This window comes from Lissotriton vulgaris, chromosome 9 (genome assembly GCF_964263255.1).
Source record: "Lissotriton vulgaris chromosome 9, aLisVul1.2, whole genome shotgun sequence".
Classification (NCBI taxonomy): Eukaryota; Metazoa; Chordata; class Amphibia; order Caudata; family Salamandridae; genus Lissotriton; species Lissotriton vulgaris.
This window is the reverse complement of record NC_141697.1, coordinates 924,915,085-924,935,980: the sequence shown is the minus strand read 5'-3', so window position 1 is coordinate 924,935,980 and position 20,896 is coordinate 924,915,085. Positions and strand designations below refer to the sequence as shown.

The 20,896-nt window shown below is 48.6% G+C and overlaps 1 protein-coding gene across 2 annotated transcripts in view; it reads right to left on the bottom strand.

Annotated features, from left to right (window-relative positions):
- LOC147692532 (delta(3,5)-Delta(2,4)-dienoyl-CoA isomerase, mitochondrial-like) overlaps positions 1 to 20,896 on the bottom strand; it is a 255,505-nt gene that overhangs the window by 82,706 nt on the left and 151,903 nt on the right. For both annotated transcript variants that reach the window (XM_086938752.1, XM_086938754.1), the window contains exons 5-6: positions 19,138 to 19,186; positions 3,371 to 3,435 (exon numbers count right to left, since the gene is read on the bottom strand). In XM_086938752.1, the coding sequence (XP_086794878.1) occupies positions 3,371 to 3,435; positions 19,138 to 19,186 (114 nt within the window). The remainder of the gene's footprint in view (positions 1 to 3,370; positions 3,436 to 19,137; positions 19,187 to 20,896) is intronic.

Sequence of the window (20,896 nt, the reverse complement as noted above, 5' to 3'; positions counted from 1 at the left end):
TAGCGATACAGCGCAGCATCGGCTAAAGAATAAAAGAAAGAAAAAAACTTCTGATTTGGCTTACCATGTCGTTTTGTAGGTGAGGGCACCACGCATGGGCGCACTAACAAAAGTACATGGCTGCTTTAATTTCTTTTTAGCTACCAATCCATGTTGAATCGTATTTAAAAAGAAAGAAAAACACAAAGCATGGGGTGGGGCCCAACAAGTGGGGCTTGGATGGGGAGCAACAGCAAAATGGTGGACATGGGGCAGAAGCAACACCAGGCATGGTTTAGGGTGTTTTTTTATTTTTAAGAAGGTGGAGGAACCTACACAGGCTTTTTGTTCAGGGGTAGCAGAAGCAACACAGGGGTGCGGGCGCAAGCAACAAGCGGACGGAAAGCAGAGGCAACACAGGGTTGTGGGTGAGGTGAAGCAACACAAATGCCAGGTGGTAGGGTTAAACAGGCAAAATAGAGTAAGGTGGAGCTGGTGAGAAGAAAGCACACAAGAAGGCAATGCAGGGGGAGTAGGGGAGAACCACACTGCAAGAGAGCGGAACACAGAACAGGCTGCTGGGTGGAGAGAAACACACAAGGAAAATGGTGGGAAAACACATGCATTCAGAGTGTGTAAGCAAAAAGAAAAAGTTGCATGTGAAAAAGCAAGCAGTAAAAGGACAAAGTAATGTGTCAATGCTCCAGGCGCAGAAAAACACAAAACTAGGAAGGAAAGCCCACACAGCTAACAAATATAAAGGCAGCAAATTAAAGTTACAACGAAGCCAATCAAAGGAAAGCAGTTAATAAGCACTAAGCCCAAACAGTTGTCTCGCAACATACAAACAAGTTACTTAGCTTTGGTAACGCTTTTTCTGGTGGATACAGTAGCTGCCTGTGGATTCCTCACCTTATGAATATCCTCTGCGCCAGCATTCCGCAGAAATTTTTTCTAGCTCTCCGAGCCGACGAGTGCGTCACTGCATATTGGCTCCGCACGCGGCTTTGCATGACGTCACCGGAGCCATTAGAAGACCACGTCAGCGTGATGGCGTCAGTTCCACCCATATTTTCCGTACCAGAGAGGCAAAACGTGCTGACTGACCATGGAGACAATGCATACATAGTATACAAAATTCACACAAATACACTCAGTGTATAATAAATTGAGAAAGCTTACATTTCAAACTAGCCAATAATAACACATAGAGGTAATAGAGACTTGAGTACACAAAAATACATCAAATAACCAATACCTCAACTTTTAAGGTATAAAAGAGTGGACAACGGGAAGGAGGGTGGGCCAGTGAGGAATCCACAGGCTGATACTGTATCCACCAGAAAAAGCGTTACCGAAGGTAAGTAACTTGTTCTTCTGATGGATACATCTGCCTGTGGATTCCTCACCTTATGAATAGAATCCCACAGCAGTCCAAACTCCCAGAGCAGGGTGTCCACCCTTCTATACCAAAAAGTCTTGTAAAACAGAGCGTGCAAAATGGCCATCCCTCCTCACCTCGGAATCTACGCAGTAATGCTTTGCGAAAGTGTGGAGGGAGGCCCAAGTAGCGGCTTTACAGATGTCCAAAACAGGGACACCCCTGGACAAGGCAGAAGTAGACTATTTAGCCCTGGTGGAATGAGCTCTAATGCCTACCGGAGGCTCCTTACCAGCCAGGGAGTAGCATATGTTAATGCACAAGAAGATCCATCTCGATAAAGTGCGCTTGTGCACTGCCTTGCCCTTCTTTCAACCAGCATATCCAACAAAGAGCATATCCAACAAAGAGCTAATCATCTTGACGAAAATCCTTTGTTCTGGAAGCTAATCGCCCTCTTTGGATCCAAACGATGAAGCCTCTCCTCCTCCTTAGAAGGGTGAGGGGGAGGATAGAAAGTAGGAAGGGTAATGGACTGTCCTAGATAGAAGGGCGTTACCACCTTAGGGAGAAAAGCAGCCCTTGTCCTGAGTACCAACCTTTCAGCATGTATAGTCAGAAAAGGAGGCTTTGAACTCAAAGCCTGGAGCTCACTTACCCTCCTAGCTGAAGTGATAGCCACTAGAAAGACCGTTTTGAATGTCAGAAGTCTCAAAGGACAACTATGCATAGGTTCGAACGCGGAACCCATTAAAAAAGTTAACACCAGATTTAAATCCCACTGGGGCATAATAAAAGGAATGGGCGGAAACCTGTCAGTAACCCCCTTAATGAATCTTAAAACTATTGGAGACTTAAAAAGAGAAGGTTGATCAGGCAAACAAAGAAATGCCGAACAAGCCGACAAATAGCCTTTAACAGTGGCTACAGCAGAATCCTACTGAGCCAAATGAAGTGAAAAACAAAGAGCATCAGATAGATGAGCTTTCAATGGATCAATAGATCTCTCTCCACGCCATTTAACAAATTTTGACCACCTGTAGAAATAGATAGACTTGGTGGAGTGTCGCTTGGCCGATAATATAACATCCATCACGTCAGGCGAGAGAGAAAAAGAATTCAGGTTGCCCCGTTAAATCTCCAGGCATAAAGATGCAGACTCTGGAGGTGAGGGTGTAGAACCTGTCCCTCCATCTGAGAGAGATCTGCCCTGAGAGGAGACAGAGCGGAGGGTGCGACGAGAGGTGAAGTAGGTCCGTGTACCACACCCTTCTTGGCCAATCCGGGGCGATCAATATAACCTGGGCCCGGTCTTGGCGAATCTTCCTCAGAACCCGAGGAATCAAGGTTATGGGAGGAAACGCGTAAAGAAGTTGTGAGCCCCAACTCAACTGAAACTCCTCCCCCAGCGCTTCCTGCCTTGGAGGCTGGAGCCTGCAGAATGACAGGAAGTGTGCGTTCTCGAGAGTGCCAAACAGGTCCACCTGAGGAATTCCCCACGTCTGAAACATGAGTTAAACTACCTCCGGATGAAGCTTCCACTCATGGTCGGCGGAAAAAACAATAAAAAACACTAAGTATCCAACGAAGTATGGAGAGTCCCAGAAAAAAACGCTAGCATCAACAGCGTGGAAAAAAGGGAACTGACGTCATCACGCTGACGTGGTCTTCTTATGGCTCCGGTGATGTCATGCGGAGCCGCGTGCAGAGCCATGATGCTGTGACGACCTCGCCGGCGCAGAGAGCTAGGAAAACTTTCAGTGGAATGCTGGCGCAGGGGATATTCATAAGGTGAGGAATCCATAGGCAGCTGTATCCATCAGAAAGCCCAGGTGCTGTCTGTTGCAAGCACTAAAAAGCACACCATTTCAGTAAGAAAGCAAATAGGTTTTTTTTTATCTAACACAGCACCGAGGGTTACTTGGAGAAAGCGGGTATGGGCAATTTTTGGAGTGAGTTAAAGTGAAATGGAGGGAGTTAAAATGAAGTGGGATGCAACAGTACGTTTACCTTCACTGAAATAAACGCATCCTGGGTGCAGTATCGGATATCACAAGCCGTAATCAGATCCACCCCTGCAATTAGGAAGGTTTTTGTTAGATATTATATCTTAAAAAAATCATGAACTTACAACATCTTCATTCCCTCTAAAGATACTGGTGCTGTGGGAACAAGGTACAAAACTTGATTTTCCCACCACTCATTGAGGACTCATGAAATGGTCACTAAAGATAAATATGGTGCAAAATTGCGCCAAGTCTCTTATCAACTAAATCAGAGTATCTCACTATGCTAAACAAAGAAACAGCAATATACTCCAAATGTAAACATTATTTTTATCAGCAAAGAAATAATTCGAAAACATGCCATCACAAAATGGCAAACAATTAACCTTTCAAAGTCTGCCACAAGGAACAATAATTTTTCACCTTACAAATGCATTGATAATAGTTGTGGGGCTTATAAATAACATTTACAGTAAGTCGCTGACATCAAGTTGAGTGTTTTTCATCATTAGATTCCTTGTCAGTCAGAATTCCTCGATTAAAAAGACCCCCACCCTTGTTGACAATTATCCATTTATAATTACATATACCAGTCACAGAAATGTTTAAACCCAATCCAACTCTTAGCCCATCATTTCCCACTCACAATAAAATAATTATTTGATGGAACCAAAAATGCACAACTACTTGCAAACTCCACAACATTCCGAAAACCATCATTATGATTTCCTACTCACAGCCCATTACTATGCCCGATACCCAAACCACACCTTGTACTAATCTTTAAACAGTCATCCCACTTGCCGAGAGCTCCCGGACCCCTGAATTCCTGCACCGCTTGTAACCGCTGATTCCCCCCCGGATCAAGCGGCAACTGAGCCTGGTGCTTACGGTGGAGGTGCGGAGAGCCTGTTGAGCCTGGTTTGCGCCGTCGGGGATGAGATTCTGACCGGTACGGCCCGGGTCGGACCCCGCTGGACGGCCCGAGTGTGAGCCCGAGGCCGCGAGTCTCCCGACCCACGACGCCCGACGGAGCGACCGGCCTCCGAGGGGTGAAGCCCGCAGCGGTGCATGAGCTGTTGGAGTGGGAGTCGGCAGCAGCTTCGCGAGCGGCTCGGAGTTGTCCGACGGCGGCTGTACGGAGCGGAACGGAGCGGAGGTGCAGAGCGGAGGCGGAGTCGGCATCGCCTCACTACGCCAGCCCGTGGCTTGAGGAGGCCCGCTGGAGGAGATCGCTTCGGCTGGTTGTCTGTGTGGGACTGAAGAACGAGTCTCCCGGGGAAGATCTTCCCCATACGCCGTGGACCTCGGCGAACGTAGCACTGTGACTCTGCCCACTGGCCGGATTTTTGGCTCTCAGATCGGAGAAGGAGAGGGGATCTCCATCTTGGGCGTTGGCCCCTCGACTTTACTGAGCGGCCATTTTGTGAAGCTCGGCCGGGCCTCCCGGTGCTCTCTGTGTGGGCTGCTCCCGGATGGCATATAGCTGCTTTCTTTGCTGGACAGTGAGCCTCAGCGTCCTTTTTTGAGCTACAATGTCGAATGCTAGGGGACAGCGACGGGGCGACCGGACCTTGCCGGAAATGCTGGGACGGGGCTCCCTACGCAGCGGAGGAGCCCAACCTGCCGCGACCTCCCCGGCGCCGACCAGGGGGGCGGATGGTGGAGAGCCCCCGGTGACGAGATCGTTTCTCGAATCGCTGTTTAGCTCCCTTCGGGAGGACTTTCAAACGCTCAAGAGTGAGGTGGCCGGGGAGGTCCGTGAAGTAAGGAGAGAGATGGACTCCCTGGGGGACCGTGTGAACACAGTGGAGGAAGCGGGTCACTCCAGAGATGAGGAGATCACCCATCTGCAGCAGGAAGTCCTGCGGCTGCGGGAGCAACAGATTGAGTTACAGGCCCACGCCGAGGACCTTGAAAATCGGTCCAGGCGAAACAACATACGGGTCCGCGGTGTGCCGTCCGGTGAGGAGGGTGAGGACGTGACTGCATATCTGGTGGCCCTCTTCCGGGCGATCCTGGGGGAGTCGGAGGACTTTCGGATTCGCATAGACCGGGCACACCGGGTGGGTCGCCCCCGCAGAGCTACGGCGCCCGCTCCGGACATTCTGGCCTTCCTCCCGAACTTTCCCTTGAAGGAGCGGATCCTCCGTGAGGCACGAGGGCAGCAACCCTTCCGATTCCGGGACCACCCTGTGACCCTGTTTCAGGACTTATCCACAGTCACGCTACAGAAGAGGAAATCCTTCAAGATCGCCACGGACTTCCTTCGAGAGCATGAGACACAGTATTCCTGGGGACACCCCTTCCGTCTGATCTTCAGGTGGAACGGTGTCTTGCATCAGCTTCGGTCCCTCCAGGATGTCTGCGCGGTGTTGGGCCTCACAGCATCGGACGCAGATACCCCGGCCCCACGGCGGAGGCGCAGCACTCGTAACGGATGGCGACAAGCTGGGGGGGGGCCTCTCCTCCGGCGGAGCGTCCGGGCTCGCCTGCAATCCGGGCGGACATGGCGGCTGCCATCCAGGAGGCCTCCAGAGTGGCGACGAACGGCGAAGTGGCCTTGACGGCCTGAACTCACTCCGGGGGGAGTCTACTCTAGCTCATTCTTCTTGCAGGTGCGGGGATCCGGGGGGTGGGCTGGGAGGAAGGGCGAGTGCTGGTGGTGGTGGCTGGACGTCCACTAGATTGACTTACCACGGCCTTGCCCGTTTCGGGCCGGACTGGGACAATGTCTTTTTTGGAAAGTTTGGGAAGCGGGGAATGGGGTTGGGACAGGCGGGCAGATGTTTTGATTCTGGGACCTAGAAGGGGGACCAGTAGCGGGGGGTGGTGTAGATTTGGTTGTGTGGGGGCAGGGGGGGGTTTTCTAGTTGTGGGGTGTTGGGGTATGGGGACTGTACTGTGCCAGTGGGTGATTCAAAGTTGCTCTGTTTTGAGGCCTCGAATGGTGCCTTCTGTGTTTGATTGCGGGGCTTTGCTTCTTGATGTGTGCTCCTTGAACTCCCTCCTTGATGGCTCTTAAGGTGCTTACTATCAATGTGAAAGGGCTGAACAATCCGGTTAAGCGGCGGGCAGTGTTATCCTTGCTGGAGAGCTCACAAGCGGATATCTGCCTGTTGCAGGAGACCCAATTGCTGGCTAAGGATTGCTCGCGGATGCGTACCCCTAAGTTCCCCACGCAGCTATTCTCCTCTAGCACCTCCAAGACGGCGGGGGTGGCCATCTTGTTTTCTAGGGGGTTCAGGGGGGAGGTCGTGTGCAAGGTAGCAGAACAGAAAGGGAGACTTCTAGTATACAAGATTAAGATGGGGGGATTGGCACTGACTGTTGGCACCGTCTATTGCCCCAATGATCATCAGGATCAATTCTTGCACAGGGCTTTAGACGACGTTGCATCCACCTCTGATAGGCACATAGTGTTGGGGGGTGATTTGAACCTGGTTTTCGACGCGGCACTGGACAGGTCTGTGCAGCGGCGCCATCAGTTGGGTGAGCTTTCGGGCTCGATTCGAACTCGACTTGAGGAGCTGGACTTGCATGACATGTGGCGCCGCCTCCACCCCACCACCCGCGCATACTCCTATTTCTCACACGCCCATAGATCTTATGCGCGCTTAGACCATCTCCTAGTGTCGGGCCCAATGCTCCTTTTGGCTTCGAGTGCGGACGTGGGGGTCCTCTCTCTTTCTGACCACGCCCCGGTGGAGGGCGTTTTCACTCTTCCGCCGGTGGCACGGCCGAGAGGGGTCTGGAGGCTCCGAGACACGCTTTTGCACAGGCGGTCGGTGGTGGATCAGATCCGGGCGGCCATTTTGGCTTTTCAGACCGTGAACGATAATGGGGATACTTCTCGTGCGACACAGTGGGCAGCCCTCTAGGCCGTGCTCCGAGGCGAATTTATCGCGATTTCCTCGGCCGAGAATAGGGACCGACAACTCAAGAGGGATGAGCTCACCCGGCAGGTGAGGGAGCTGGAGCAGGTTCATCATAGGACAGGGGCCCCCAGGGTGTGGAGGCAGCTGAAGGCGGCGCGGAAGCTCCTGGCGGCCCTCGACACGGACCGTGCGGAGTATGCGATGCTTCGCCTGAAACACAAATATTACACAGGGGGCGATCGGTGTGGGCGGCTCCTGGCTAACAAACTTAGGGTGCAGCACCAGCAGCACCGAGTGAAGGAACTATTGGACCCGGCCGGAGGTAGAGTCACGACCGATGAGCAGATAGCAGACGTCTTTCGCAGCTTTTATGCTGACCTCTACTCCGGGGAGGCCCCTTCGGCCCAGGCTGAGGTGGACTATCTGGACTCGGTCCCGCTCCCGTCGCTGACACAGGATCAGGCTCAGTATCTGGAGCGTGACATACGTATCGAGGAGGTGGTCACGGCGATCTCCCGGCTCAAACTGGGCAAGGCCCCGGGTCCGGATGGCTTTATCCCGCTGTTCTACAAAACCTTCTGTCAATAGCTGGCGCCTTTGCTGACTCGCCTCTTTAACTCCTTCGCAGAGCCGGGAGCCATCCCCTCCGAATTTCTCCAGGCCACGGTTTCAGTGATTCCGAAGCCGGGCAAGGATAGGGCCGCTTGTGGGTCCTACCGTCCCATTTCGCTGCTGAACACTGATTTGAAGGTGTTCACCAGTATATTAGCCGCACGCCTGGCGTTGCACCTCCCCGGCATGGTTGACTCGGACCAAGCGGGCTTCGTGCCCGGTAGGCAAACGGTAGATAACACGAAAAGGGTGACGCACATTCTCGAGAAGGCTTCCAGGATCCCTGGGGAGAGGATGCTCCTGTCCATCGACGCGGAGAAGGCTTTTGACAGGGTGCATTGGCCCTACCTGGAGAAAGTCCTGAGCAAATTCGGGATGGGGGAGAGGTTCCGTCATTTGATCTTCAACTGTTACCGGTTCCCATCTGCGGTGGTCCGGGTGAACGGCGGCAGCTCTCGACCCTTCCCCATTGAGCGGGGCACGAGACAGGGGTGCCCGCTCTCCCCTTTGCTCTTTGCCCTGTACATGGAGCCATTTGCCCAGAGGGTTAGGCAGAACCCTGACATTATCGGCGTCCAGATGGGTGGGTTCCGTCATGCGATTAGCCTGTACGCGGATGATGTCATTCTGACGCTGGATGACCCGCGGAGATCGCTGCCGGCCTGTGTGGAGGAACTGAACTTATTCGCTGACGTGGCGGGTTTCAAGGTGAACCTGGGTAAGTCAGCCGCCCTGAACATCTCGCTTACTGCTGCCACTAGGGTGGAATTGCAGAGGCTTTACCCTCTGAGCTGGTCCAGGGACCGGATCCCGTACTTGGGGATCCTGTTGGCGCCCTCCCTCCCAGAGATGGTCACGGCCAATTACGCGGCTCTGGGCGCGAAAATCAGGGAGGAACTGGGCCGGTGGGATAAGGGCACGCTGTCGCTACTGGGTAGGGTGGCCGCGGTGAAGATGACCCTCCTGCCTCAGGTGCTTTACCTCTTCAGAGCGTTACCGCTCCAGCCCCCCGCGGGGTGGCTTGCGGAGACTCAGACTGCCATTGCGCGGTTCGTGTGGCAGGGCCGCAGGCCGAGGATCAAGAGAGGCATCGCTATGCTGTCACCGGAATCCGGAGGGCTGGGGATACCGGACTTGCGGAAATATTTCCAGGCCGCTCAGCTCCGCTATCTCGTGGAATGGAGCCGGTGGGAGTCTGATAAGCATTGGCTGTTCCAGGATCAGGCGGTGGCGGGTAGGACGCTGCAGGAAGTGCCATTCTTGAGGCGGGCCCATCGGCCCCCCAATCTTTATGCGTCCTTGGTAACGCGGGTCCCGCTCCAGACGTGGGACTCGGTGGCTGCCAGATGCGAGCTTACCACCTTCCCCTCTCCCTTTACGCCGCTCATTGGCAACCCGGACTTCGGCCCTGGGATGGAACCGGGTGCATATGAGCGCTGGCGGGTGGCCCGCTGCTGCACCCTGTATCACTTGTACTCCCCTGAGGGGGTTGTCTCCTTCCAGGACTTGAGACGGGATTATGGCCTCCCGGAAACGGAGCGCATGCGATACATGCAGGCGCGCCACTGGGCATTACAACCCCAAGTGCGCGACGCGGCACACCGGGAAATCACGGCGTATGAGCGTTGGTTAATTACTCGCGCGTCGGACGCTAAACTGATCTCAGACCTGTATAGAATGCTACAGCCCCCCTCCTTTCATATTCACAACCCCGGTCGGGAACGTTGGGAGCGAGAGCTCGGGCGCGAGCTGAGCCATAAAGAATGGGAACACATCTCCTTCCGCGCACGCCATTCGGCTTACCACACGGGTCTTACAGAGACCTTCACTAAAATCTCGACCTACTGGTACCGTACTCCGGAGAAACTGCACGAGATGGACAGGGCAATACCAGGGACGTGCTGGCGCAACTGTGGCAACACTGGTACACTAACACACATTCTATGGGAATGCCCCCTGCTGGCTCCTTACTGGGAAGAGGTCTTGGGCGAGGTGGACAAATGCTTTGGGATAGAACTGCCCAGATTCCCGGCCTATGTCCTGCTAGGGCTGCCGAATGGGCTGATGTACCCCCTTAGGTCTAAGAGAGGTAGACAGATAGCGATTGCGCTGGGGTCAGCGGTGCAGAATATTCTCATACACTGGCGCACCACGACACTTCCCTCTGTAGTTGGTTGGCTGCACAGATTATGGCACGTTCTTGGAATGGAGAAGATGTCCTTAGTAGCCCTGGGGGATACTGATACCTTTGAGGAATTGTGGGAGCCCTTTCACTGCCTGTTACGTTCCGAGTTTCGAGAGATCACCTGCCCTAGATACCTTCGGTTGTTGAGGCTGACGCCGCCACCGGACCCGCCTGCTTGATTGGGTGGGGTCGGTATTGTATAGCAGAGATTCATGGAGAGTTCGCAGTAGTGGAGACTGTAGAAATTGGCACAGTACAGGGGGTGGGTTGGGATATGGTAGTTGGGGGTTTTGTTTGGTTAGGTAGGTTTTTGGAGCGGGGTTGTTTCTCCTCCCTTCACCCCTCCCCCCCCCCTTTTTCTTCTCTCTTTTCCTCTCTTCCCTTCCCTTCCCCCCCCCCTTTTTTTTCCTCACCCCCCCTTTTTCTTTTATTCGTTCTCTCCTTTGTCCCTCCCCTCCTGACTTTCTTTCCTTCCCCCCATCCCGTCCCTCCCTCCCCTTCTCTCCCCCCCTCCCCCCCCCCTCGTTGTCTGTACGTGCCCACAGGTGCGAAAGCTATGCTCCCGAGTCGGATGGAGCCCCTTGCAAAATTGTGACTGCATTGTTGTACTTGCTGTATAATGCGAACTGATGTGCGGTTCCTGTGGTTCATTTGTTCCCTGCCCCCTTGTGTCCTACCCCACCCTGCTTCAATAAAATACTTTAAACCTAAACAGTCATCCCCTGATCCTTCAGCTATAAATGTCACAATACACTTTCCACAGTCTTGATTCCCCATAAATTGCATACTTCCTATCCTCCTACATTAATCCTAAACGGAAAAGGTTGCATACCCGGTAGACATCTATTCGTGGAATTTAGTGCTGTAGATTCACATGCTGTGCATACTCCTGCCATCTAGTGTTGGGCTTGGACATGTACAACTTATTTTGATCTAAGAAATTCTTTCAAGTAACAAGATATTTTGACTTCTCCCTTATACAGCATTGTGCATGAACATCGGCTCCATAGTTAGATGGTTTTCCCACCGAGCGGTTTTAGGAAAGAGAGTAAAGAGAAGCATAAGGATGTTCATGTAATAAGCAAGACAAAATAAAGGAACTATGGAATCTGCAACAACCCAGGGCTTCTGGGAAGAAGGGTGGCACATGTGAATCTACAGCACTACATACCACAAACCGATGTTTACAGGGTAAGTAATCTATTCCATTCGTGGAATGTGTAGCTGTAGATAAACATGCTGTGCATAGACTAGTAAGCAGTTTACCCTGTAAGGTTGTGGTTAGCCGGAGGATGCTACAGAACACTGGAAACATGTACGTAGAATAGCTTGTCCCACTTGGAACTGTGGTTTCCTAGTATGTTCACACAGCAGTGTTTAGTAATTGCTTGTGGTGTGTACCAAGTAGAAGCCTTACAAATGTCTGCAACTTGAATGTTGCCTAAAAAACCATTGAAGCAGTAGAGAAAGTCCTATATTTGACTCTCAGATATGCTGGCAGCACAATTCATACGATCAAGAAAAGAGCTCAAACATCTCAGAACTATCAACAAAGGGGACCCCCAACTACCCAGTGGTGAGACACTTTCAAGAGAAAAACTCTTCTGACAGTTCTCTCCTCTCTTTCTTTGCCATTGAACACATTCCCCATAATCAGAGGGGTGGGGACAGGACATGAATATTGAGAAAGAAAGAATCCATCATTCTTGACCTGGAGACCAAAAGTCCTGAGGGGCACAATTCAGATGAGGAATTTGGGGTACATCTACAGGAAGATTAGCCCACTTATGCGCTCCCTTCACCTCCACAACCCCCCCTCCCACTCCTCCAAGCCTCTTGCCATAGCTAGCGGGTGGGCTCAGTTTCTGTGATTGTTCTTGCACTTCTGTGAACATATTTTTATTATATTTCTGTTGCAGGATGAAAGGAAGGGGTCCTCGAATGTGATAGGAGGAGACAACTTGACGGGTTCCCCTACCTTTTTATTCGTCTGCACAGGTCGGGTGGTTCACCGCATAGAAATGGGTATTCTTTGCCCTCCTTTTTGCGACAACTGATTTTGTCTTAATTTCCTCATGACTGCATCTTCTCATGATGTTCTCTACTCTACCCCCCTCTCCCACACACAACACCAATGCTTTTGCCCACTCAGGCTTGATTGGGCTGCATAGGCCACTGGGGTTTCTTCCATCTACAATGTATGCCATTTGGGCTGTATCAGTTATGTACCCTTTTTTCCTGCCTTGGACGAACCCCTCTCTGACACACCCTTGTCCTCAATTGTAGGACTGTACAGGATGATGACATTCTCTCCCCAATTACACGGACTCGTTTGCCCACACAGGCTTGATTTTCCTGCCTTGGCCACAGGGGAACTATTCAGTCTACCTACATAAGCCCTTTGGGCTATACTTGCCTTTTTCTATCTTTCCCAGCCTTGGATGGACCCCTCTCTCATTTTAGTCATTACTATCTGGGCTGTCCAGGACACTCACTTTCACTCCACATTTGGGCGCTATTGTCATACACTGGACTACTTACATCAGCCTCACATGCACACACAGATCTTCCCGCACAAACGGTTGATTGGGATACACATCCCAGCTAACTGAACAAGCCTGCATGGACCATTTCCATTATGACCGAAAACCCGGTTGCGTGTTCCCACCAGCATATGGCCACCTTTCCCCGTATGCACTCCATGTCCAATTTCACCTGTGTGACCCAGGTCTATTTTTACCACTGAGGCAGTTTTTTTTCTCTCCTTACGCTTCACATTGTTTCTAACTTGGGCAAATTGACCAAATTTTTCTGGTTATGCATTACAGTGATCTGATTAAGCACAATCATGTTTATGAAACGCTTGAATATGTTTATCAAGGCATTATATTTTGTGTGCATTATGAATTCATCCTACACTTTTATTGTTTGGGAGGTTCCATCATGGCCGATCAATATGTATAGTTATGTTTTTTGTTTATTTTCTTTAAACTTTGGATATCCACCAGCACTTCCTACTGCACCTCATGTGATCAAGACCGCAAGACGTTTGAAGCGCATCATAGTGAGAGTATGCAGTAAAGAACTTTCTGCATATACGGACGTGTCCTAAGTGTGCGTTTACTTTTGGTGGACTCTTGTGAACATATATATCAGGGATTACGAGAATGGGAGTGCCTCATCTCGACTTTTTTCGAATGCCAGTGTTCCTAAAACATTATATTGTACCAGCTCTATGCAAATTATGAGACTATAGAGTTTTAAACCAGACTGCTTTTTTGATTTGAAGCAAGTGTTTTACAAGTGCACTGAACAAATTAATTTATTACACAATGCAGTGTTTTGGAACACAGTTATTTTTTATTTGAAGACTCGCACTGCATTTTGAATATATATGTGACAATGTTTCCAGTGCACTATGGGAACTGTATGCTCTTAAACTAAAAAGTCACGTTGCATTTTAGTTTATAAGCATGTAATCACTTTAAGATATGAATGGACTCACCTGTGATCGAGGCTCTGTGTCAAGCCGAAGCTTGTCAGGAAAAGGAAATCAACTGTGCTGCTTTTATTATTGTGGATTAAAAGATTGTGCTGTCAGGAAATAGGCTTTGGTGCCTTATTTTTCTCTCCGACTGATGGGTTTGACCGAACCCACATTGCTGAAGCCGCCCTGCAGGGTCGGGGGCTCCCTCATCACGGAGGATATTATATATAGGGATATTATATACATCTCAGTAGCCGAGTTCCTAGAACAGCAGTGCTTACGCGTTTCGGCTCCACAGTGAGCCTTGATCACAGGTGAGGTAGCTTGTCTGCAATGCTCAAGACATTTTGGCAGCACTCAGAGGCTGAGGTTGAAGAATTACGACATGCTGTATCAGGCTGAATTATAATTGCACATGCTGTCCCAAACTTGACGGAAATTCCAGTATATATGCACTAAAAAGCAAATAACTTTGAAGCACACAACTGCAGTTTTTGGACACAATGTTTTTATTTGGAAATTGCACTGCAGTTGAAGATGAATATTTTACATTTGAATTACATTTGTAGTGCATTCTGATTTATATGTGTTTCGATACTATGGGAGTCACATGGTAGCCTGGTTTTAAATTAGCACACAGTCACTTTTACAGACAAGCTACCTCACCTTTGATCACGGATCATTGTGTAGCTGAAATGCGGAAGGGCAACGAACCGAGAGTATGCTGAATTTTACATTAGTAAATAAATGCACTGCTGTTCCAGAAAGTGAGCTGCGGCGCCTCTTTTGTGCTGTGAATTGAGAGGCTGCTCTGTGCCTGTTTATGTCCGAAGCTTCCAGTTAAAAATATAACATTATATATATATGTATTTTTGTCATGCACAAATGAACTTCTGATACTTGATCAGTGGGCTTGCGAGGTATTTTGCGCTCACTTCGTTTAAGAAAAAAAAAATATATATATATATAAAATTAAACAAACAAATAATATTAGCTATATTTAAACAATACTAAAAAAAAGTATTGAAGTTGAAGTCTGTGAATAATAGAAATACTATTTCCACTCTGGCCTGTAAAACAATAGGGAAAGGATTGGACTTCAGAGGGGTAACATTTACTATTCCCACTCCAGTCTGTGCAACAGTAAAAAAAGTGTTTGATTTTGGAAGGGTAAAATGTACTATACCCACTCCAGTCTGTGCAACAGTAGGGAAAGTACTTCAATTCAAACACAACATATTTGCAAAAACACCCTATTCATTTACAACAAATATAAAACTATCATTACGAACTTTATTAATCTATATATATATATATATATATATATATATATATATATATATACACACACACACACACAATTAACATGATGCAATTATCAATTTTAAATGTTTTTAACTTATTACTTAATTAACTTACCACACTATACCCCCACACAACTAGCAGCACACAATTAAAATAACATTAAAATTAATATAACACAATGAACATAATGAACATAATTAATAAAATATTTATAAATACAATATTAATTATGTATTGCTCATCTTCCCAACCTATACCACTACAAATCCAGCAGCGCACACCTATTATGTAACTTAAAAAATATAATTAGACAATTGACATTTAATAATCAATCAAATACATTAATACTTATTTAGTTTCTTACCCTATACCTCTACAAACCTAATAACCTGCACCGTACATACAACATAAACATAATTAATAAACAATTAAATTATTAATCAATCAATTATACTTAATTTCCCACCCAGCACCCCTAAAACTAGTAACCCACTATGTCAGTATAAATTACTTTTAGCAATTACAATAAAAATTATAAATCACTTAAAATTACAAACTAAAATTAAAAAATATAATTAACAATTATACAAATAATATGAGCACAATAAATGTATATAGAAACTAAAAGAATTAAAAAACAATCTTTTTTACAACTATATTTAAACAAGCACTGGCGTTGCCAATAGGTCTCGCAGTAGGAAAGTTGGAGCTATTGGTTTTGTAAATGACAAAGCCCTTTATGTTTTTAAAATGAAAAAAAAATAAAAGGCATTGTTATTTGCAATTGTAATGGTTCCAACTTTCCTACTGCGAGACCTATTGGCAACGTGAGTGGTGTTGCATGTGTGAGTGGCGATGCGTGTGTGAGTGGCGTTGCGTGTGTGATTGGTGTTGCGTGTGTGAGTGGCGTTGCGTGTGTGAGTGGCGTTGCATGTGTGAGTGGCGTGTGTGAGTGGCGTTGCGTGTGTGAGTGGCGTTGCGTGTGTGAGTGGCGTTGCGTGTGTGAGTGGCGTTGCATGTGTGAGTGGCGTTGCATGTGTGAGTGGCGTTGCATGTGTGAGTGGCGTTGCATGTGTGAGTGGCGTTGCATGTGTGAGTGGCGTTGCGTGTGTGAGTGGTGTTGCGTGGGTGAGTGGCGTTGCATGTGTGAGTGGCGTTGCGTGGATGAGTGGCGTTGCGTGAATGAGTGGGGTTGCGTGGATGAGTGGCGTTGCGTGGATGAGTGGGGTTGCGTGGATGAGTGGGGTTGCTTGGGTGAGTGGCGTTGCGTGGGTGAGTGTGGTGTTCCGTGGGGGATAGTGGGCTTGCGTGGGTGATTTCCCTTTTAATGAATAATTATTTTTTTAATCATGGTGAGCTGGCCACAGACATGTAGCCCCTAAGCACCGACCATACCCTTGTATATAACACCCAGCAATTAAGGTTGTTGCAGGGTTAGAAACAACTCATGCAGCATAAACACAGGCAGGGCAAAACAGTGGTTTCACAGAAGAATCGGCAGTCTGAAAACCGTAGCAAGGCACAGGGTTTGGGGGACGGGCAAGCAATGAAGAGACAGGAAACAAATTAAATGTGGGGGGGGGCAGGAACGATTGGAAAGCTCGCAGAGGAGGAGAGATAAAAGATGCAAATGCAGTAATAGAGTGATAGATAGCAAATACAACTTTGCTCAGGGTACTTTATCAATAAAATAAATATTCATCTAAAAAAGTTTTATTGCAAAGCGTCCTGTCCAGCTTAATGAGTGCGTGTTGCAAGCTGGTCAATGATGCCACAGAAAGGGCTTAAAAGTTTCCCCTCATCTAGGTAAGGACATGGATGGCTGCGCACTCTATGCACGGGGAAGGGTGGGTTGAGGGAAACGTTGCATTCGTGCTCGGAGGGTGGGGGAGGGCTCAACACCAATCCGGAAGGTGAGAGCGCTCACTTTGAAGCTCCGTGGGCTCCTGTGGTGACCTCAAACAAAACAAGGAGGGAAAAAAAATGGTGTGCCTGCAGAAATGTTGTGTGGGGAAAACAAATGTAAGCCTGGGGCCACAAATTACTTCTTAAATCCACTTGGGAACGTAACTGTCAACGGCAAACGGCTATCTGCGAGACAATTATGTAAAAGAAAATTAGTTTTTGCAGCTTAGTGGATATTGGGAACGGGTTTAGACGCTTTAACCAACTGTTCGAGCTTTATTTTTCCGCAGCACTGTAAGCATGAACACTCCAAGCAGACAGCCCACAGATGTGCATCAACAGACACACCAGTCACACCAGTCACTTAAGAAATATGCAGTGCACAACTGAGGCAGATCACAACAAGGTAGAAGAGTATTCTTCACTGTAGGATTTAGCATCTTTATCTCCAGTGAGGTATAAAAGCTGGATGATTAAAAAAAAACACTCTTAAATAATAATAATGATGATGCCCAGGCCAACGGGTCTGGCTTGCACTGGAGTCCTGACTAAAATATTTAATGGTATCACAGTGAGATAGCATCGCATAAGACTTTCACAGCTGATCATGAAAAGCATTGCACAAATGAATGCGAGTATCTTTCTATTATAAGTTATTTTAATGGATCAGCAGAACAACAATTATGATGTACATTATGATTTAGACTTGGTATGTTTTCGCTGGAATATAGACATTTGTCCGTAAAAACACTAATGCAAATAGATTCATGCATTTCTTAGGGCGTACCTGAGTGCCAGGGCTGTGGCCGGAGGGAAGCCGGATGGGGGCAGGAGAGCCTGGTGGGGGGCGGGAATGCGAGCGAGGGGAGGAGAATGGAGGGGGAGGCAAGACAGAGGCAAGGAGTGTGGCAAATGGCCGGAGGGAAGCCGGATGGGGCAGGAGAGCCTACGAATGGCCCTTTCACTCCTGTACACCAGTATTGTGCTCTTTGTAAGCATATTAGAGGCCTTGACGTACAGTGATCTATGACTAATGGACTTGGCTTGAAACTGGAATTATTTCTCAGGCGCAGTGCACAGGATCGGGGTACAGATTTTCATTTTAAGTAGTGAAAATGAGTGGTAATCGGTGCCGTTCACCGAAGAAAAAAGTAAAGTTTCGGGAGAGCCTGGGGCGGGAATGCGAGCGAGGGGAGGCAGGCAGATTACGAGGGAAGCCGGATGGGGGCGGGAGAGCCTGGTGGGGGGGCGTGAATGCGCGAGGGGAGGCAGGCGGATTGGGAGGGAAGCCTGATGGGGGCGGGAGAGCCTGGTGGGTGGGCGTGAATGCGAGAGAGGGGAGGTGCTGGTGTGGGAGGGGGGAGTTGCTGGTGTGGGAGGAGTGCTGCTAGGGGAGGAGAAGCCTGATGGCGTGAATGCGAGAGAGGGGAGGTGCTGGTGTAGGAGGGGGGAGTTGCTGGTGTGGGAGGAGTGCTGCTAGGGGAGGACTGGGCTGGGCTTGCATGCGATGCGCGTGCATGTACACGGGAACTGCATGAAAACCGCGGGGCTGAAAGCCCTTTGGTTTCAGGATGTTTTCGCCACTTGAATTCTCGCTCCGCTATGCGCTTGCGCACATCGATAGGTCGCGAGACCTAAAAAAATTATATTAACAACACTATTCTAGACAACTATATTACTTACCTAAAAGAAAGAAAAAAAATCAATATTCTTGATAATGTTATTTTTGCATCACGATTGTTGTGTTCTGGGGAAAGGCACAGGTTGCAGACTGTGTGCTTGTCTGTCCACAAGTACTTGGAGTGGCACTGTGGAAAGTATCTGAAAGGTGTCTTTTCAATTATGCTGCGACCATTCTCGAAGGCGAGCAGCAGTGAAGGCGGCCGCACCGCGCCTCTGGCTGACGAGATCTCACTTGGCGCAGAAATCAGCTTTGCCATAGTTGACGGAAGAAATGTGTGCGCAGATCGTCCTTTAACTATCGGAAACAGTCAAAACTCAAGAGGCACTGACAAAGTCTGCCAGGCGGCGTCAACTCAGAGTCTCGATAAAGTACATGCGAACGTGATGGTAGTATAAAACAATCTAAAGATGTTCATGCGTAATACTGCAAAAGGGAGAAGTCACTATAACTTGTGGCTCAAAAGACTTTCTTTGAACAAAACAAGATGTACACATCGGAGTCCAACACTAGATGCTGTGAGTATACACAGAATGTGCATCTACAGTTACACATGCCACAAACCAGAGTATCCCGCCTTTGATCAAATCAAATACCAAACGCTGCTTCTCCCGCCTTTTATTTGAGTGCCCTGGGTTCCCTCCACATGTGTCAATTCTCCTTCTCCGACAGTCTCCTGTCACTAAGCAATCAATTCCCACCCCATCAATACCCTCACCTCCTCCAATGCAGGCTCCATGGAAGGCAACAATAACTGGCTTCGGACACTAAAGTAAAAGGAGGAAAAGAGGAGTTACTATTGAGCTTATAGCATAACCAGTATAAAATACAGGCTGGCTCACAGTGTTCTTCATAGGGATCACATCAGTCTGTCGAGTGAGTAAGATGCAAGCACTCTCGGTCCAGCAGTACAACTCCTTCATCTCAGGTAAGCTAAGGACTAAGGCAGCCTTTCTTGCGAAGGTTACAACGCCATTCTACACTGAGCAGTATGTCACCCTGACAGTGTTCTTCGATCCACTTCATCCTAACAAGGAGGAAGAGAAACTCTATTGCCTATATCCGAAGAGAGCTCCGAGCTTTTACATTGATCACACCAAATACCATTGTGGGAATGATCACTCTGTGTGGCATTCTCTGAGAAACATAGGGGAAGAACAGTGCTGAAAGAGACCATCTCAAGATTGATCATAATTTTTTATAAAGATCTACTATAGACTGGTTATGGCAGGCCTATGGCTCATTCCACTAGAGCCAAAACTGCTACCATTGCCCAAGCATGCAGAGTACCTGTTTTGGCATCATCTGGGCTGTGATGTGGGTGTCAGTTCACACATTCACAAAATACTGTTGCCTGCATAGCCAGGTCCGGTAGGAGGGGCACTTTGCCCTTGGTAATGCAGTATTTCCTGGTCTGAGCCATTCTACAGACTCGCCACTGGCGGGAGGTACTGCTTTGGTATCTATTGAGCAGGTGAGGAATCTGTGGTATCCATCAGAAGAACAAGTCACTTACCTTCTGTAATGCTCTTTCTAATGGGTACTCTATTAAACTGCAGATTCCTAACCAAACCTTCCTCCCCCATGTTCTGTAGAATGGACTCCTTTGGTTCATACTAAAAAGATTCCAATTGGAGTTCTGCACACTGGCGCAAACTGTATTCTAAGGACTCCACAACCAACGGCCCGAACAGGTAGCAGAAGAAGCGGACGGGGAGGTGTCAGTTGTATTGTGGCCCTGATGTGGCTTCTGGATTGGGCAGACCCCATGATGAGCAAGGAGTAGTTTCTGTCCTGTAACTCCAGTTCTGTAGTAGGGGTATCTCTGTTATAGTCATAATCTAGTGAATAGTCCCGCCCATGTGCGTGGACCCCGGCAATCAAAAATAATCTCTTAAGTTGTCAAAAGAATGCAGGAACTGCAAAGACACTTAAGAGAGAATTAAAGACAAATAATGCAGCCTATATCCACAGGCTACACTGTCCAGTACTTCAACTAGAAATTCCACCAAAATTCACCACACACAGCCCAGCCTGCTAGTTTCTACCATAGAGAAACCTGCCTCCCCAGTCAAAGACCCAGGAATGATAGAGAGGAAGGTAGGGACAGACAAGCCCCATAGGCTGCCATTATGTGGCTTAAACAGGATACTGTGCCTTTAAGAGAACCTTCTAGACTTCTCCCAGTATCCCAGAATGCATAGCAGGTCCAACTTACTTTCAGTTCTTTTTGAAGGCGTATACAACGCCAGACCTGCAGCATTGTGTACATGAAGAATTCTCCACCGGGGAGGAGGGAGGGCGCTTATGACTATAACAGAGATACCCCTACTACAGAACTGGAGTTACAGGACAGAAACTACTCCTTCTGTAGTAGGGGATCTCTGTGTATAGTCATAATCTAGTGAATAGAATGGCAAGCCCATCCCCCAACTAAGCAGCGGTGGAGAGTAAATACATAATGCCACTATTGTGCG